General features: G+C 46.8%; 1 protein-coding gene across 1 annotated transcript in view; it reads right to left on the bottom strand.

The window, feature by feature from the left end:
• MYO18B (myosin XVIIIB) overlaps positions 1-13,046 on the bottom strand; it is a 147,579-nt gene that overhangs the window by 25,377 nt on the left and 109,156 nt on the right. The window contains exon 39 of the mRNA XM_063143958.1: positions 385-518. Coding sequence (XP_063000028.1) covers positions 385-518 — 134 coding nt within the window. The remainder of the gene's footprint in view (positions 1-384; positions 519-13,046) is intronic.

The raw sequence follows: 13,046 nt of genomic DNA, 5'->3' as shown, positions 1-13,046 counted from the left end.
AAGATCCATGGTTGGGATATAATTCTAGAATGACTGAAGTTACTCCCTGACTCACACCTGCAATGCTCCACATACTATTCCCCACTGCCAAGTGCCTGTATTTATTTATTTTTAATTTCCTGTCTTGGCAAGCAGGCCTCACTTTTTCACCTGCCGTCTGAAAGCGTCCACTGTGTAGCCAGCTGGGAACCTTGAAATGCCAACCATTTTAAAAACTGTTTTAAGTTTAAGTTGCCTAGGGAGCTCTTTTTGGGTTGAAAGGCGACTCATCTATAAATGAATACTTAAAATAAATACTTAAAAGAAGAAACAGCTCAAGAGAAGGAAAAACAGGAGACACAGGAGGCTGAGGACCTGAGCCCCCTAACCTATTGGTGCACTCACCTCTCTGTGTCACTCTCATCACTCGACTGCACTTCTTCCAGGGCCACCTGTAAGTCCGCGATGCGCCGGATCGAGGTCTCCAAGTCGGCCTGCAAGGTCTGCCTCACTGCCGTCAGCTCGTCCACTTGCTTCTCCTGGGGAAACAAGGGCCGGGGTTTAGGAACTGGCTGAGGAAGGGGGCACCCAGGCAGAGGAGGCCATCCGTGCCTTATTCCTTTAAGAAATTTGCATTTGTTAAAATGCATTTTTTTTCGCCTTCCCTGTAAGGTTGGAGAGAGATGGTGTGTGCATTTTGCAGAACGACGTAGCTGTCTGCTGTTTTAGAACAGGCCTATTAGGGGGAAAAAACATTGTTTATTTAAATTGTTTTTAGATGGTTTAATTTTTCGATGTTAAAAATTTTAGACTGGCTTTATTATGTTGTTTGTGGTTTTATGAATTGTTGTAAACCACCCAGAGAGCTTTGCCTATGGGACAGTATTGAAATAATAATAATAATAATAATAATAATAATAATAATAATGGGGGGAAAGAATGACTTCTGGCAAGAGAAGTTTGGATGATCATTTAAAAGCCATTGGCATTGCAATCCAGTATTCCTGATCTTCATTTTTACAGATCATATTCATATAATATAAGTTGATAAACACCCACCCACATGTCCTTGCAACATCTCCCATTTGCACGAGGCCCCAAGGGAATCTTGTGAGAGCCAGTGTGGTGTAGTGGCTGAAGTGTCGGACTAGGAGATCTGGGTTCTAGTCCCCACTTGGCCATGAAAACCCACTGGGTGACTTTGGGCCAGCCACAGACTCTCAGCCCAGCCTACCTCACAGGGTTGTTGTTGTGAGGATAAAAACGGAGAGGAGGAGGAGGATTATGTACACCCCCTCGGGTTCCTTGGAGGGAAAAAGGCAGGATATAAATGCAATAATATAATACATGTAATAATAATAAAAAAGGACCACATCAGGCCAGCACTGCCTTTAGCTCAGTATTGTCCACACTGTCAACAGAGTTTTGAGCAGAGAAGAGGACATTCACATCCCAGCTTGGAGATGCTAAAGACTGGATGTGAGACCTTCTGCAAGTGAAGCAGGTGTTCTACCACTCAGCTATGGCTCCATCCCCTAAGCTTTTGCTTTCCCCCCATTTTGTATTCGCACTTTTCTCTCAAACGCAAGCCTCCCCGAATTGCAGAATTGACGTTTTCCCAAAAAACAGAAGGGGTTTTGACGAGTCCCTCCGTACTCCCTCCCCACCAAACTGATGTGAACACCCAGAGCTGCATGACCCTCAAATTCCTCTTGACGGAAGCTGCCAGCTGTAAAATTACCATCTCCACGGCGACAAGGTGAGCGATGGCGAGGCGCGTGAGCGATGGCGGGTCTTTGCGCCCGAGATGGGGGTTTATCAGAGTAAATCACGGAAGGCCCATGTTTGTGGAGTGAATGAGATGGAGGCAAAGGGCATCGCAGCTCATTTTTTAAAAGGAAAAAAAAACCCAAAAAGACACAGAAGGAACGGTTCGGATCTGGACGGCTCAGCCCTGTGACAGACAGCTCTTGGAGAATAGCTAAGAAAGGCTCATAATAAGAGACGGAGCTGTCCAAGGTGCTGAGGGAAGGGACACGTGTATATAACAGGCAGGAAAACGCAGCACATTCCGTAGCCGGGTCTCCTGGCTTCGGAAGATCTGGCTGGATGGGAAAAGTTGGACAATGGTGCCCTTTGTCATGGCTCTTTCCTGTATGGGAAGATGTAAGACAGAGGGGTTTTAAACAGTGCAGCCAATGTACCAGACCCCGAGGACATCACAAGAAAAAAGCTGCATTTTTAAAAGAAGGGCTGGGAAGGAAGGAAAAGGTCTTGGACAACCACTTTTCAAGCAAGATAATTAAGAGAAATAACCACAGAAGAAGCGTTCAGGGCTCAGTGGCAGAAACAGCTTCCATTGGCTGCCGTGGGGTAATGTTGAATGCAACCAGGTCGCATAACGCACTTCTTTCAGCAAGCATTATCAAACCCTGAGATCACATATCAGCTAATAACAGACAGGCCCAAATAGCAGCCATTCACGCCACGTTCAAAGCTCATCATTGGGTTTTAAGGCCTTCAATGGAGGTTTGGAAGCATACAAAGAAGGACCCCAGAGGAACTCCCCAAGGAAGGCAATTCCAAAGTTTTGGTGCCACCATAAAAAAGGCCCTGTTCCTTGAAGTTGTTTCTCTGGTCTCACACGAAAATGAGATCAAGAGCAGGGTCTCCAATGCTGATTTTAGACTGCAGGCAGGTTTGTATGGGAAAAGATGCCCCTTTCACCTGGGCCTTAAGTTGTATAAGGTTATATATATAGAAACCAAGAATGGATAGGCGAGCCTTGTCCATCTAAAAAGCCTAATCTTTCACCTCCCTTGTAAAAAACAGTCTTCTCTTCTCAAGGCTAAACATGCCCAGTTCTTTTAGTCTCTCTTCAGACCCCTGATCATCCTGGTTGCCCTCCTCTGAACCCCCCCCCCTCCAGCTTGTCTGCATCCTTCCTGAATTGTGGAGCCCAGAACTGGATGCAGTATTCAAGATGAGGCCTAACCAGGGCCAGATAGAGGGGAACCAGTACCTCACACGATTTGGAAGCTATTCTTCTATTAATGCAGCCCAAAATAGCATCTTCTTCTTCTTCTTCTTCTTCTTCTTCTTCTTCTTCTTCTGCTTCTGCTTCTGCTTCTGCTTCTGCTTCTGCTTCTGCTTCTGCTTCTGCTTCTGCTTCTGCTTCTGCTTCTGCTTCTTCTTCTTCTTCTTCTTCTTCTTCTTCTTCTTCTTCTTCTTCTTCTTCTTCTTTTTTGCAGCCACATCATACTGTTGGCTCATATTCAGCTGTATGTTGTTTTGGGAAGTAATGTTTAGAGGCTGAGGCCGGGTTGCCACCGAAAGATTGCATCTCTCGGGGAGGGGGAGGGAGTGCACACTGTTTAACAGATCCCAGTGTCTGTAATCGGCAATTTGTAAATGAGAAATCAGGCAGGCAAACAACCTATTGATTCAAAATAAACCCGCCCGTCCCCCCTCCAACATTCCGATAACAACAGCTATTAAAATAATTCCTCTCCCCCTCAGGAGATGAGGTTCAATTCATCACAGTTCCTTGGCTCCGTTCACTTCCTTCCTCATGACATCTGAGAACGTTCGCCTGCCAATAACAATGGGGCGGAATCACTTGGCAAAATTTGGAAACGTTGCTGCCGCCTTCTTTCACAATTGGGTGCAAAATACAAAAAAGAAAATAAAAGACCTAGGTGCAGTTTTCTCGATTTGAGAGAGAGGCAGAGAGAGAGAGAGAGAGAGAGAGAGAGAGAGAGAGAGAGAGAGAGAGAGAGAGAGAGAGAGAGAGAGAGAAAATTATTAACAAACAATGCAATCTCCGGGGCTTTCATTAGCGAGACAGTTTCTGTTCTTTGTGCAGCAGGTGCCTCCGTACGTCAGCCTGGAGACTGCCTTCTTTTCATGGCGTTCACACATTGGGCGCAGGGGGAAGAGAGTTACAGCCTACTGGTGGAAGTCGGAGGCTAAAAGATTTTCAAGCTGTCACGGGGATTTAGAATCCTGGGCTCTGGCGGCAGGGAAATGGATGGAACGGGGGCTGGTTGGACCAACGAGGTGTAAGATGTTGCGATGCATGGCACGGAGAAATCTGTGCAGGGCGGGAAGCATTGCATACAAAAGATCACAGACTGGGTTCTTGACAATTGGGATTATTTAGTTCTAGAGGCAAAATCTTGAGCCAGTCAGTCAATTGGTTGGTTGTCCAGAATCACAGAATAGTAGAGTTGGAAGGGGCCTATGAGGCCATCAAGTCCAACCCCATGCTCATTACAGGAATCTACCTGAAAGCATCCCTGACAGATGGCTGTCCAGCTGCCTCTTGAAGGCCTCTAGTGTGGAAGAGCCCTCAACCTCCCTAGGTCATTGGTTCTGTTGTCGTACTGTTCTAACAGTCAGGAATTTTGTCCTGATGTCCAGCTGGAATCTGGCTTCCTTTAACTTGAGCCCGTTATTCCGTGTCCTGCACTCTGGGAGGATCGAGAAGAGATCCTGGCCCTCCTCTGTGGGACAACCTTTCAAGTATTTGAAGAGTGCTATCAATTCTAGCAAGTCCTGGAGATGTGATCTGTCATGCTCTGCTGTTGTGCTGGGTCTCGGGTAGCGATGGTTAAGAACATAAGAACGTCAGAGCCCTGTTGGATCAGAGCAAGGGTCCATCTAACCCAGCAATCTGTTAACACAGTGGCCGACTAGCTGTCAACAGGAAACCCACAACCAGGACATGGGTGCAACAGCCCCATCATGATTCCTTCTCGACACTTGGTACCCAATTCTTTGAACTGGAGATCCTGCCAAAGATTGATCCGGAACCTTCTGCATGCAAATCAGGTGTACTACCTCACGGCTCAAGCGTCGGACATTGGCCAAGGAGAAGGAGGTTCACCTCTCCACACAGCCACAAATCTCACTGGGTGATTTGGGGCCACTCACACATTCTCTCAGCCTAACCTACCTCTCAGGGTTGTTGTGAGGATACTACTGGGTAACCCACACAGAAACCACATCTCTGAAAGTTAGACGTGAGCAACCCACCAGATAAGATCAGCTTTCCTCAACCTGGTAGCCTCAAAATGTGTAGGACTACAAGCCCTTGTCACAGACACTGACACAAACACACACACACAGCATGATCATGCTGTCTGTGGATGATGGGAATTGTGGTCCAGAAAGGATGGGGGAGGCTGATGGAGACAGACATAAGGATTTCATGAAAGCCGTGCCCCTTGGAACCATGTTTCAGCTTCATGCAACATCCATGTGGCGAGGGGGGGGGGTCCATTTTGCATGCATTACATGAACTGCATATTTATGCACAACATCCTCATCACGCCATGGATATTCTTCAGGTCTCTCTAGCTGGCTTTGGGATCAATTATGGTTGTTGTTGCTGCTGCTGCTTTTAAAGGGCATGGAAAAAGAGAGTTTTGGTTCAGAAATAGAAGCCAACAGAAGATGTGCCTTTCAGAGAGGCCTGCTTTGCATTCAGGAGATGTGAAATGACGATTATTAGGGCTCCGGGTTGTGGCAGGTTGTTTGAAAACCTGGCAAGTTAAAGGGCTGAGGCTGTTATTTTGCGTACAAAAGTTATTTTTAATGCCGTTGTTGAGACAGGAGCCGCACAAGGCTATATGCATGCCACGAGAGCAAGAGAGAGCACTTAAAGAGATGAAGTGTGTGTGTGTGTGTGTGTAACATAATTGCACACTTCCAAAGATGGATAACATACCAAATTAGGGGTTGTTCCTCTCCCACCCCCTTTGATGTTTTAAGTGTGCCTTGAAAATGTTTTGTCTTCCTCTCATCAATCCATCAGGATTATTGACAGCGGAACGTCAGTATTTACAAGAAACTGAAGGAAGATTGAAAGGAGCCCTTTCAGAGGACGTTTTTGGCAAGATCTCATAAGAAGCCAACACAATGAAAGATGGCTCGGCTCTGCCTTTTCCCTTTTTGATTTGGGATTCTAGCACAGCAGCAGCATTGGAGTCTTTTGCTTAGACAGCAAGCAGAGAGAGGAGGGAGGTCCATTTTTTTTTTAATTGAAATTCTGAGCCAAGATTGGAACTTCCTTCCGGATCTACAGCCTCCTTCCTTGTGCGGATCTCCACGTAAAACCAAAGCAGCCAAAATCCTCCAAGTTCTTCCTTAGGGGGAATGCACGAGCTATGTCCTTGCATGGGCAATCTGCCACCATCCAGATGGGACTGAGTGTAAGGGCTGCAGTTCAGGGACAGAGGGCACCTCTGGGGTCACCAAAGGGGCGAGTCAGGAACCAGGGTGCAAGGCAGGTAAGCATCCCAGATGAACAGGAAAAAGGGGAGAAATGTCTCAGGATGCTAGTCACCAGTGTAGAGACACAAGACAACCAGTTGTAAGTAATTTCTGCAGACATTGTTACAACCCCCTGAAAAAGGCCTAATAGAAATAAAGAGGCCGAAATGCATCAGGCTTTTTTACTTTTTTTTTACAATAAATTTGTCTATGGCATCCTGAGACATTTCTTCCCCTTTTTCTTCAGTCAGGAACCAGGAGGGATGGGCCATCAGAATCACAGGGCAGGCCAGAAAGTAGGGTGACCCTATGAAAAGGAGGACAGGGCTCCTGTATCTTTAACAGTTGCATAGAAAAGGGAATTTCAGCAGGTGTCATTTGTATATATATTGGGAACCTGGTGAAATTTCCTCTTCATCACAACAGTTAAAGCTGCAGGAGCTATACTAGAGTGACCAGATTTAAAAGAGGGCAGAGCACCTGCAGCTTTAATTGTTGTGATGAAGAGGGAATTTCACCAGGTTCCCCATATATACAAATGAAGAGAGACTGAAACCACTGGGCATGTTTAGCCTGGAGAAGAGAAGACTGAGGGAGACATGATAGCACTCTTCAAATTCTTGAAAGGTTGTCACACAGAGGAGGGCCAGGATCTCTTCTCCATCCTCCCAGAGTGCAGGACATGGAATAACGGGTTCAAGTTACAGGAAGTCAGAATCCAGCTGGACATCAGGAAAAACTTCCTGATTGTTAGAGCAGTATGACAATGGAACCAGTTAACTAGGGAGGTTGTGGGCTCTCCCACATTAGAGGCATTCAAGAGGCAGCTGGACAACCATCTGTCAAGTATGCTGTAGGGTGGATTCCTGCATTGAGCAGGGGGTTGGACTCAATGGCCTTTTAGGCCCCTTCCAACTCTACTATTCTAAGATTCTATAATTCTATGAAATGACACCTGCTGAAATTCCCTTTTCAATACTACTGTTAATGATACAGGAGCCCTGTCCTCCTTTTCATATGATCACTCTACAGAAAGCAAGGTCAGAGAATGAGTCTCAGGACCAAACAGCAAGACCACGCCAATGCTCAACACTTAAGAAAAGTTCCACCGAGACAGGAAGTCCTTATACTCCTTCCTGCCCAGGAGGAGCCAAGGCAGCCTGGGTAGAGCCATTCCGGAAGGTTCTTCACTGAGAAGCTGCAGTGACACAGCTCACCACATGGGGCAGTGTCCATGCCAACCCTAGGAGTCGGATAATGGGTTCATTTTCCCTCCCTTCCAAAATCTGGTTTGTATAAGAACAAAAAACCCGTTCGCATCCAAAATTCAAGCGAGCCCAGGTAGTCATTGGCAAATGAGCTGCAATTCAATCGCTCAGCAAGATTATTCAAAATTGGGAATAAGGCGCCAGACCACCCAGAAATGATTACCTGAAAAGAATGAGCAATGAGATCTGATTAACAAAGAGACCTGATTAACAAAGAGACCTGAAATTCTGTCTCCAGCAAAGAAGGAAAGAGGAATTAACAAAAGGACTAATTGGTTCAGCTTTGACAGACTCAGAGCAAGTGTAAATGGAATGCCCCGCTCCTTGTAGATTTCATTTCAGCCTCGTTCTTTGCTATAAATATGTGTGGCTGAGATGGTACGGTCCTCCAAGGGGGTTATACTGCCTGTTTTCATGCAGGAAGTTTGCTTGAAAGTGAACATTATTCCTCAGGTACGCACAAACACACCTGCCTAACTCAAAGAGAAGGAAAAGCTAGAAGCCTCTGTCTCAAATAGAGAATTTTATGGAAGGGACATTATTTTCACTGTGTGTTGCGTTTCAACCAATTCCACACATGTAATCTGAGGTGACACAGTCCCTATGTAAGGACTGTACCACCTGAACTACACACGTCCAGGTGAGCTCCAGGTCTCACTTTCTTTTCTGCTGCCTCTTTGCTAGAAGTTGCATTCAAATTAGATGTTTGGTAACCAGGTTCTCAGTCTAACAAGGTACAACGGCTTTTTGGCACTGCCCAAATTCGCTCTGCACTCTTTCATCTCACAACACAGGATGCTAACTCTCCCTCAGCCTCAGTTCCCCAAGATGTAAGAACAGGATAGTGGTTTCCCCACGGATGCCCGGTGACCACTAAAAAGGGAGTTCTCGAGGATGAAAGAAATATATTCTGCACATGCTCAAGGGTACTCTCGGGAGTTACAAACCAGACTCTAGATTCTTCTGCTGGAGATGCCTCTGATAACAACCTCAAGGTAGGATAATCGGCCCAAGGAAGTCGCCTCAGGACCCCAGAATTTGCTAAAGAGATTCATGAAAGCATTGGGGATGGAACGGGGACAAGATTACAGACCCTGAACTGAGACAAGGTAGCTCAGCTCACCCACCATCAGCCCAGGCTGTACGCGCTGCCAGAGGTCCCAAGCAGAGAAGGGCAGGCCATGCCACAACCCCACAGGCCCCCTTGATGCATCCTGCAACATCACGTAAGCGATGGTATTCTGATGGTCGCCAGTGTTGGAACTTTACCGATGAATGCCTGCCTGCCATGAGAGCTCTCTCAGGTGCCGAAGAACCTAGCCTGCTCCTCGGCCCCAGAGCCTCCTACTTGCTTCCCCTGCTCAAAAGTTGCTCCCTCCAGTCCACCTTCCCTAGGGCCCTGACAGCTCAAAATCACACTCAAATGGAGGGCTGTTATTTTATAGGCCCCTTGGTTGAGCCCTGCTATCAAATTAGGCTGGTGAGGGGAAGCCTGCCTGGGTGAAAAAGATATTATAATAGATTCTGCATGAAGCGGCAGTTTCCACCAGAGCAAAAGTGTCCACACAAGAATGTTCTTTCTTTTCTGGGAAGCTATTGTCTGTCTCCTGCCTTTGAGATCTTCAGTGCTTCCGCAACCACGCCCACGGAAGATGGAGCTTTGATCACAAGGAGCTAATAAGTGACCTTTTCCTCTTGTTGCAAGACAGATGAGAGAGAAAGAGAGAGAATAAAATAAGAATGAGTGCATATGTGGGTCACACTCACACACACACACACACACACACACACACACACACACACACACAGAGAGAGAGAGAGAGAGAGAGAGAGAGAGAGAGAGAGAGAGATAGCAACTCCTTCCTAGAACAACTCCAAGGGTTAAACAGAGCTCAGCTCAGGTTCAAGTTCACTTCTCCTTTCAACACCAGGATGGAACCAAGGGAAAAGCAATAAAGGGAATGCATCTGAGCATACACAGAGGCGCTGTTCACACAACACACTAACCCACACTCAGCGGTTGAGTGTGGGTTGCTTTGAACCACAGCTTGTGAGTTGAACCATGGGTTCGCATGTTGTCAGAACACGGCATGTTTTCTGCGGGGTGGCTTAGCGTGTTGTCTGAACGCAGCCAGGGTGGCTTGTGAATCATGCAGCGGGCCTTGTTAACTGAACAACAACAAACCACGGGTCCTCAAGGTGGCTTGTTTGAGAAAAGTAGCCACACTGCAGGGTTAACAAGCCACCCTGGTTGCGTTCAGACAACACCCTAGCCCGCGGTTCAACAAACAACCCATGGTTCAAAACAACCCATAGTGTGGGTGAGCATGTTGTACGAACGGGCCTAAAGTGCCATCCCACTCACCACGGAGTAGTCAGAAGCTGTCAGGGATGCAGAAGATTAATCTGGGCTTCCTTGTACTGATCAAGTCCTCTCTCTCTCTCTCTCTCTCTCTCTCTCTCTCTCTCTCTCTCTCTGATGCTGCTGATTCTCATTACTCATGAACATCATCTTCGGGAACTCACGCTCTCAAAAAGTAAATAAACATGGCTGCACCTTCACCAATGTACAAGTGAGGGAGTACAGAGCTAGGCAAGAGAAGGCCAGAAAATTGACACAAATTCGGAGGGAGGCTGAGCAGCGCGGAGATTAAAAAGGCAAGGGGCGACTAATTTTGCCGGCTTTCTTCGGCATTAACAGCAGTGATACAGAGAGCTTTTGTGCGGAGGGCGACGTGGCGCTGAGCAGAACTGCCAGCATGTCTGATCGGCGGCAGAACCCTTTCTCCTCGTCATCCCTGGCACAAAACCCCCTAATGGCCCTGGACTGATGAATGAGGCTCTACAAAGTAATTGTTGCCAAGGAAAATAGCTCTTTTTTTCCTCCCATGATGAGAGGGAAAAAGGCAGCTGCCCTTTTGAGAGTGACCATGGATGAAAACTGTGGTTTTTCAAGCCCCTGCGATTCCTGCTCCTGCAACGGAAGCTCCGTGGACAGTGGTCACCTAATGAGGGGAACGTGGTTTTGTTCTGCTGTCCTTATTCCTGTTTTGGCTAGTAAATCAACAGGTAATTTAATTTCTACACGCTTGTGAGTACACATTTACATAGGCAAGATGCTGCTCTTCTTTCAGAGAGGCCTCTATGGGAGGCAAGTATCCTTCTAAGAAGCAGTGGACCTTTTGGACGGGGAGAACGCCGCTCTTCCCATATTCCGCTGCCTGCCACGCCTGCATCCACCCGCTTCATGGTAGGGCTGGCCCTGGGACAGGTATCTCGTTCTCCCCGGACCTCTCCGCTGCTCAACCACGCTAAAAAAACCCTCTCTATTTATAACACTCTATGTAACAACAGCTCTAGTCCCTTCATCTTAAAAACACATCTGTGTGAATTCGCACATGCAAAAACACGTGAAAATGCACGATTTCCCACAAAATGCGCAATTTCCCCCAAACTGTGTATTTTTGTGCATGATTCTATGCTGGAAATGCACATTTTTGGAGTGTTTTTATTTTTGTGTATATATATTTTTACCACGAAATCTGCGCAAAATTCCTGAAGGGTAGGGAAATAGTCTACAAGTCCGCAGAATCCACCTGATTGGGGAAGAGTTGGTCGGCTGTGGAATCCATGGGCCGAATTCATAAAAACACTGTTTTCGGAGAGTCTCTTTGGGAAGTTTTGTTCTACACCTTTTCCATCCCGATGGCTGCCCTTCCCTGCATCCCAAACGCAGCGACATTTTCACGACTGACCCAATTTACACACACACAAGTCTCTCGCAAAACGTACCTGTTCCAATTCGGCCAGCCCCTTCTAAGGCAAATAGCAATGCCCCAGACCAGAACCAGGGGCACATTGAAGGCCAGAAAGTTCAGAAAACTCCAAATCAAGTCCAGTTAACTTCTGGATAAACTAAAATGCACAGCGAAACAGAAGCGTCTCTCTCTCTCTCTCTCTTTCAACAGGTCCTCATTTATCATTCCCCTTTGCAACCACGTCTTCGCAGCCACCCTTTAGCTAGAGCATGCGCTGGTAACTTCGAGGCTCAACTTCTGCAACGCACTCTACATAGGGCTACCTGTGTGCCTAGTCAGGAAACTTCAACTAGATCAAAATATGGCAACCAGGCTGGTCACCGGTACACCTAGGGGGGACCACATTACACCAGTCTTAAAATCTCTTCATTGGCCGCCAATTAGTTTCCAGGCGAAGTATAAAGTGTTGGTTATCACCTTTAAAGCCCTACCTGGTTTGGGTCCAGGCTACCTGCGGGATCACCTTCTCCCGTACAATCCGCCCCGCACACTCAGGTCCTCTGGGAAGAATCTACTTCATCTAACAAAAACTAGATTAACAACTGTTACCCAGAGGACCTTCTCTTCTGCTGCTCCCAGACTGTGGAATGGCCTGCCGGAGGAGACTCGTCAACTTAACAGTCTACTAGCATTCAAGAAAGCTATAAAGACTGATCTCTTCCGGCAGGCCTGTCCAGTGGAATTTTAAGATGTTTTAGGATGTTTTTTAGGATGTTTTTAACAATATATATTATGTTTTATTTGAGTATTATGTATTTTATCGTTTATTATTGTTCCCTGCCTCGATCAAAATGGAGAGGCGGGTAAGAAATAAATTTATTATTGTTGTTGTTGCTTGAACTCAGAATCAAGCCAATTTCTGCCATTTACCATATCCCGACATCAATCTATTATCCTTATTAGTAAGTCACATACACCAGGGCTGCCCGGCAGGTCTAAGGTGACAAAACGTCCACCTTTTGAAAGCCTCAAGCGAGATGGAAAGAGTTCCTCTCGCTCATCCTGCAAGCGAAGGCAGTGGTTGAAATAGGCATGAGCCGATCCTAAGAGTTGATTAACTGTCTGATAGAACCACCACGTACATTTTCTTTAAAAACCAAACCAGGCTTTAATAAGCCTGGGGAGATCAGCTCCCTGCTGCAAAGGAAAATAGAAAACTCTCAAGGTATCTCTTTGTGAATGTTTGCAGCTCAGCCTTAAATCCCGGGAGAGGGGGGAGGAATTCCCTCCCACCACCTGTACGGCAGGAAGAAAATGTTTTATTACTTCCTGCCCCCCGCACCTTTGCGGTTGCAGCTCGGCATGGAAAGCATTTGCCCCTTTTTAGGAGTCACGGAATTATTGCTAAGCTGCTGCCGCTGCCGTCAAGCAAGCAGCCCAAAGCTGAGAAAACTATTAAGGCGTGCAAGTGAGAACAGTTTTGCAAACGCCAAGGCGCAGAAGTGCAAAGCTAGCCGGCAAAGGCTTTGCGATAACACCTTCTGCAATTAGGAAGAATGTTTGCTGTCAGAAGGGACTCGGTGGCAACCCCATTCCGAGCATCGGGACTATTAAAATAAAGCCTAAATGACATTCCGTAAGGGAGCGGACGGCAAGGGGGTGCATTTGCTTTTGCTTTCTCCATTTCACTTTTGTTCTGCATGAATGTCTTCTCTTCCCATGGCCTGGCACCATCTCCTCCATTACCTCTTGTGGGGAGGGGATT

Source organism: Elgaria multicarinata, chromosome 18 (assembly GCF_023053635.1).
Source record: "Elgaria multicarinata webbii isolate HBS135686 ecotype San Diego chromosome 18, rElgMul1.1.pri, whole genome shotgun sequence".
NCBI classification, from domain to species: domain Eukaryota; kingdom Metazoa; phylum Chordata; class Lepidosauria; order Squamata; family Anguidae; genus Elgaria; species Elgaria multicarinata.
This window is presented reverse-complemented; position numbering and strand designations above follow the sequence as displayed.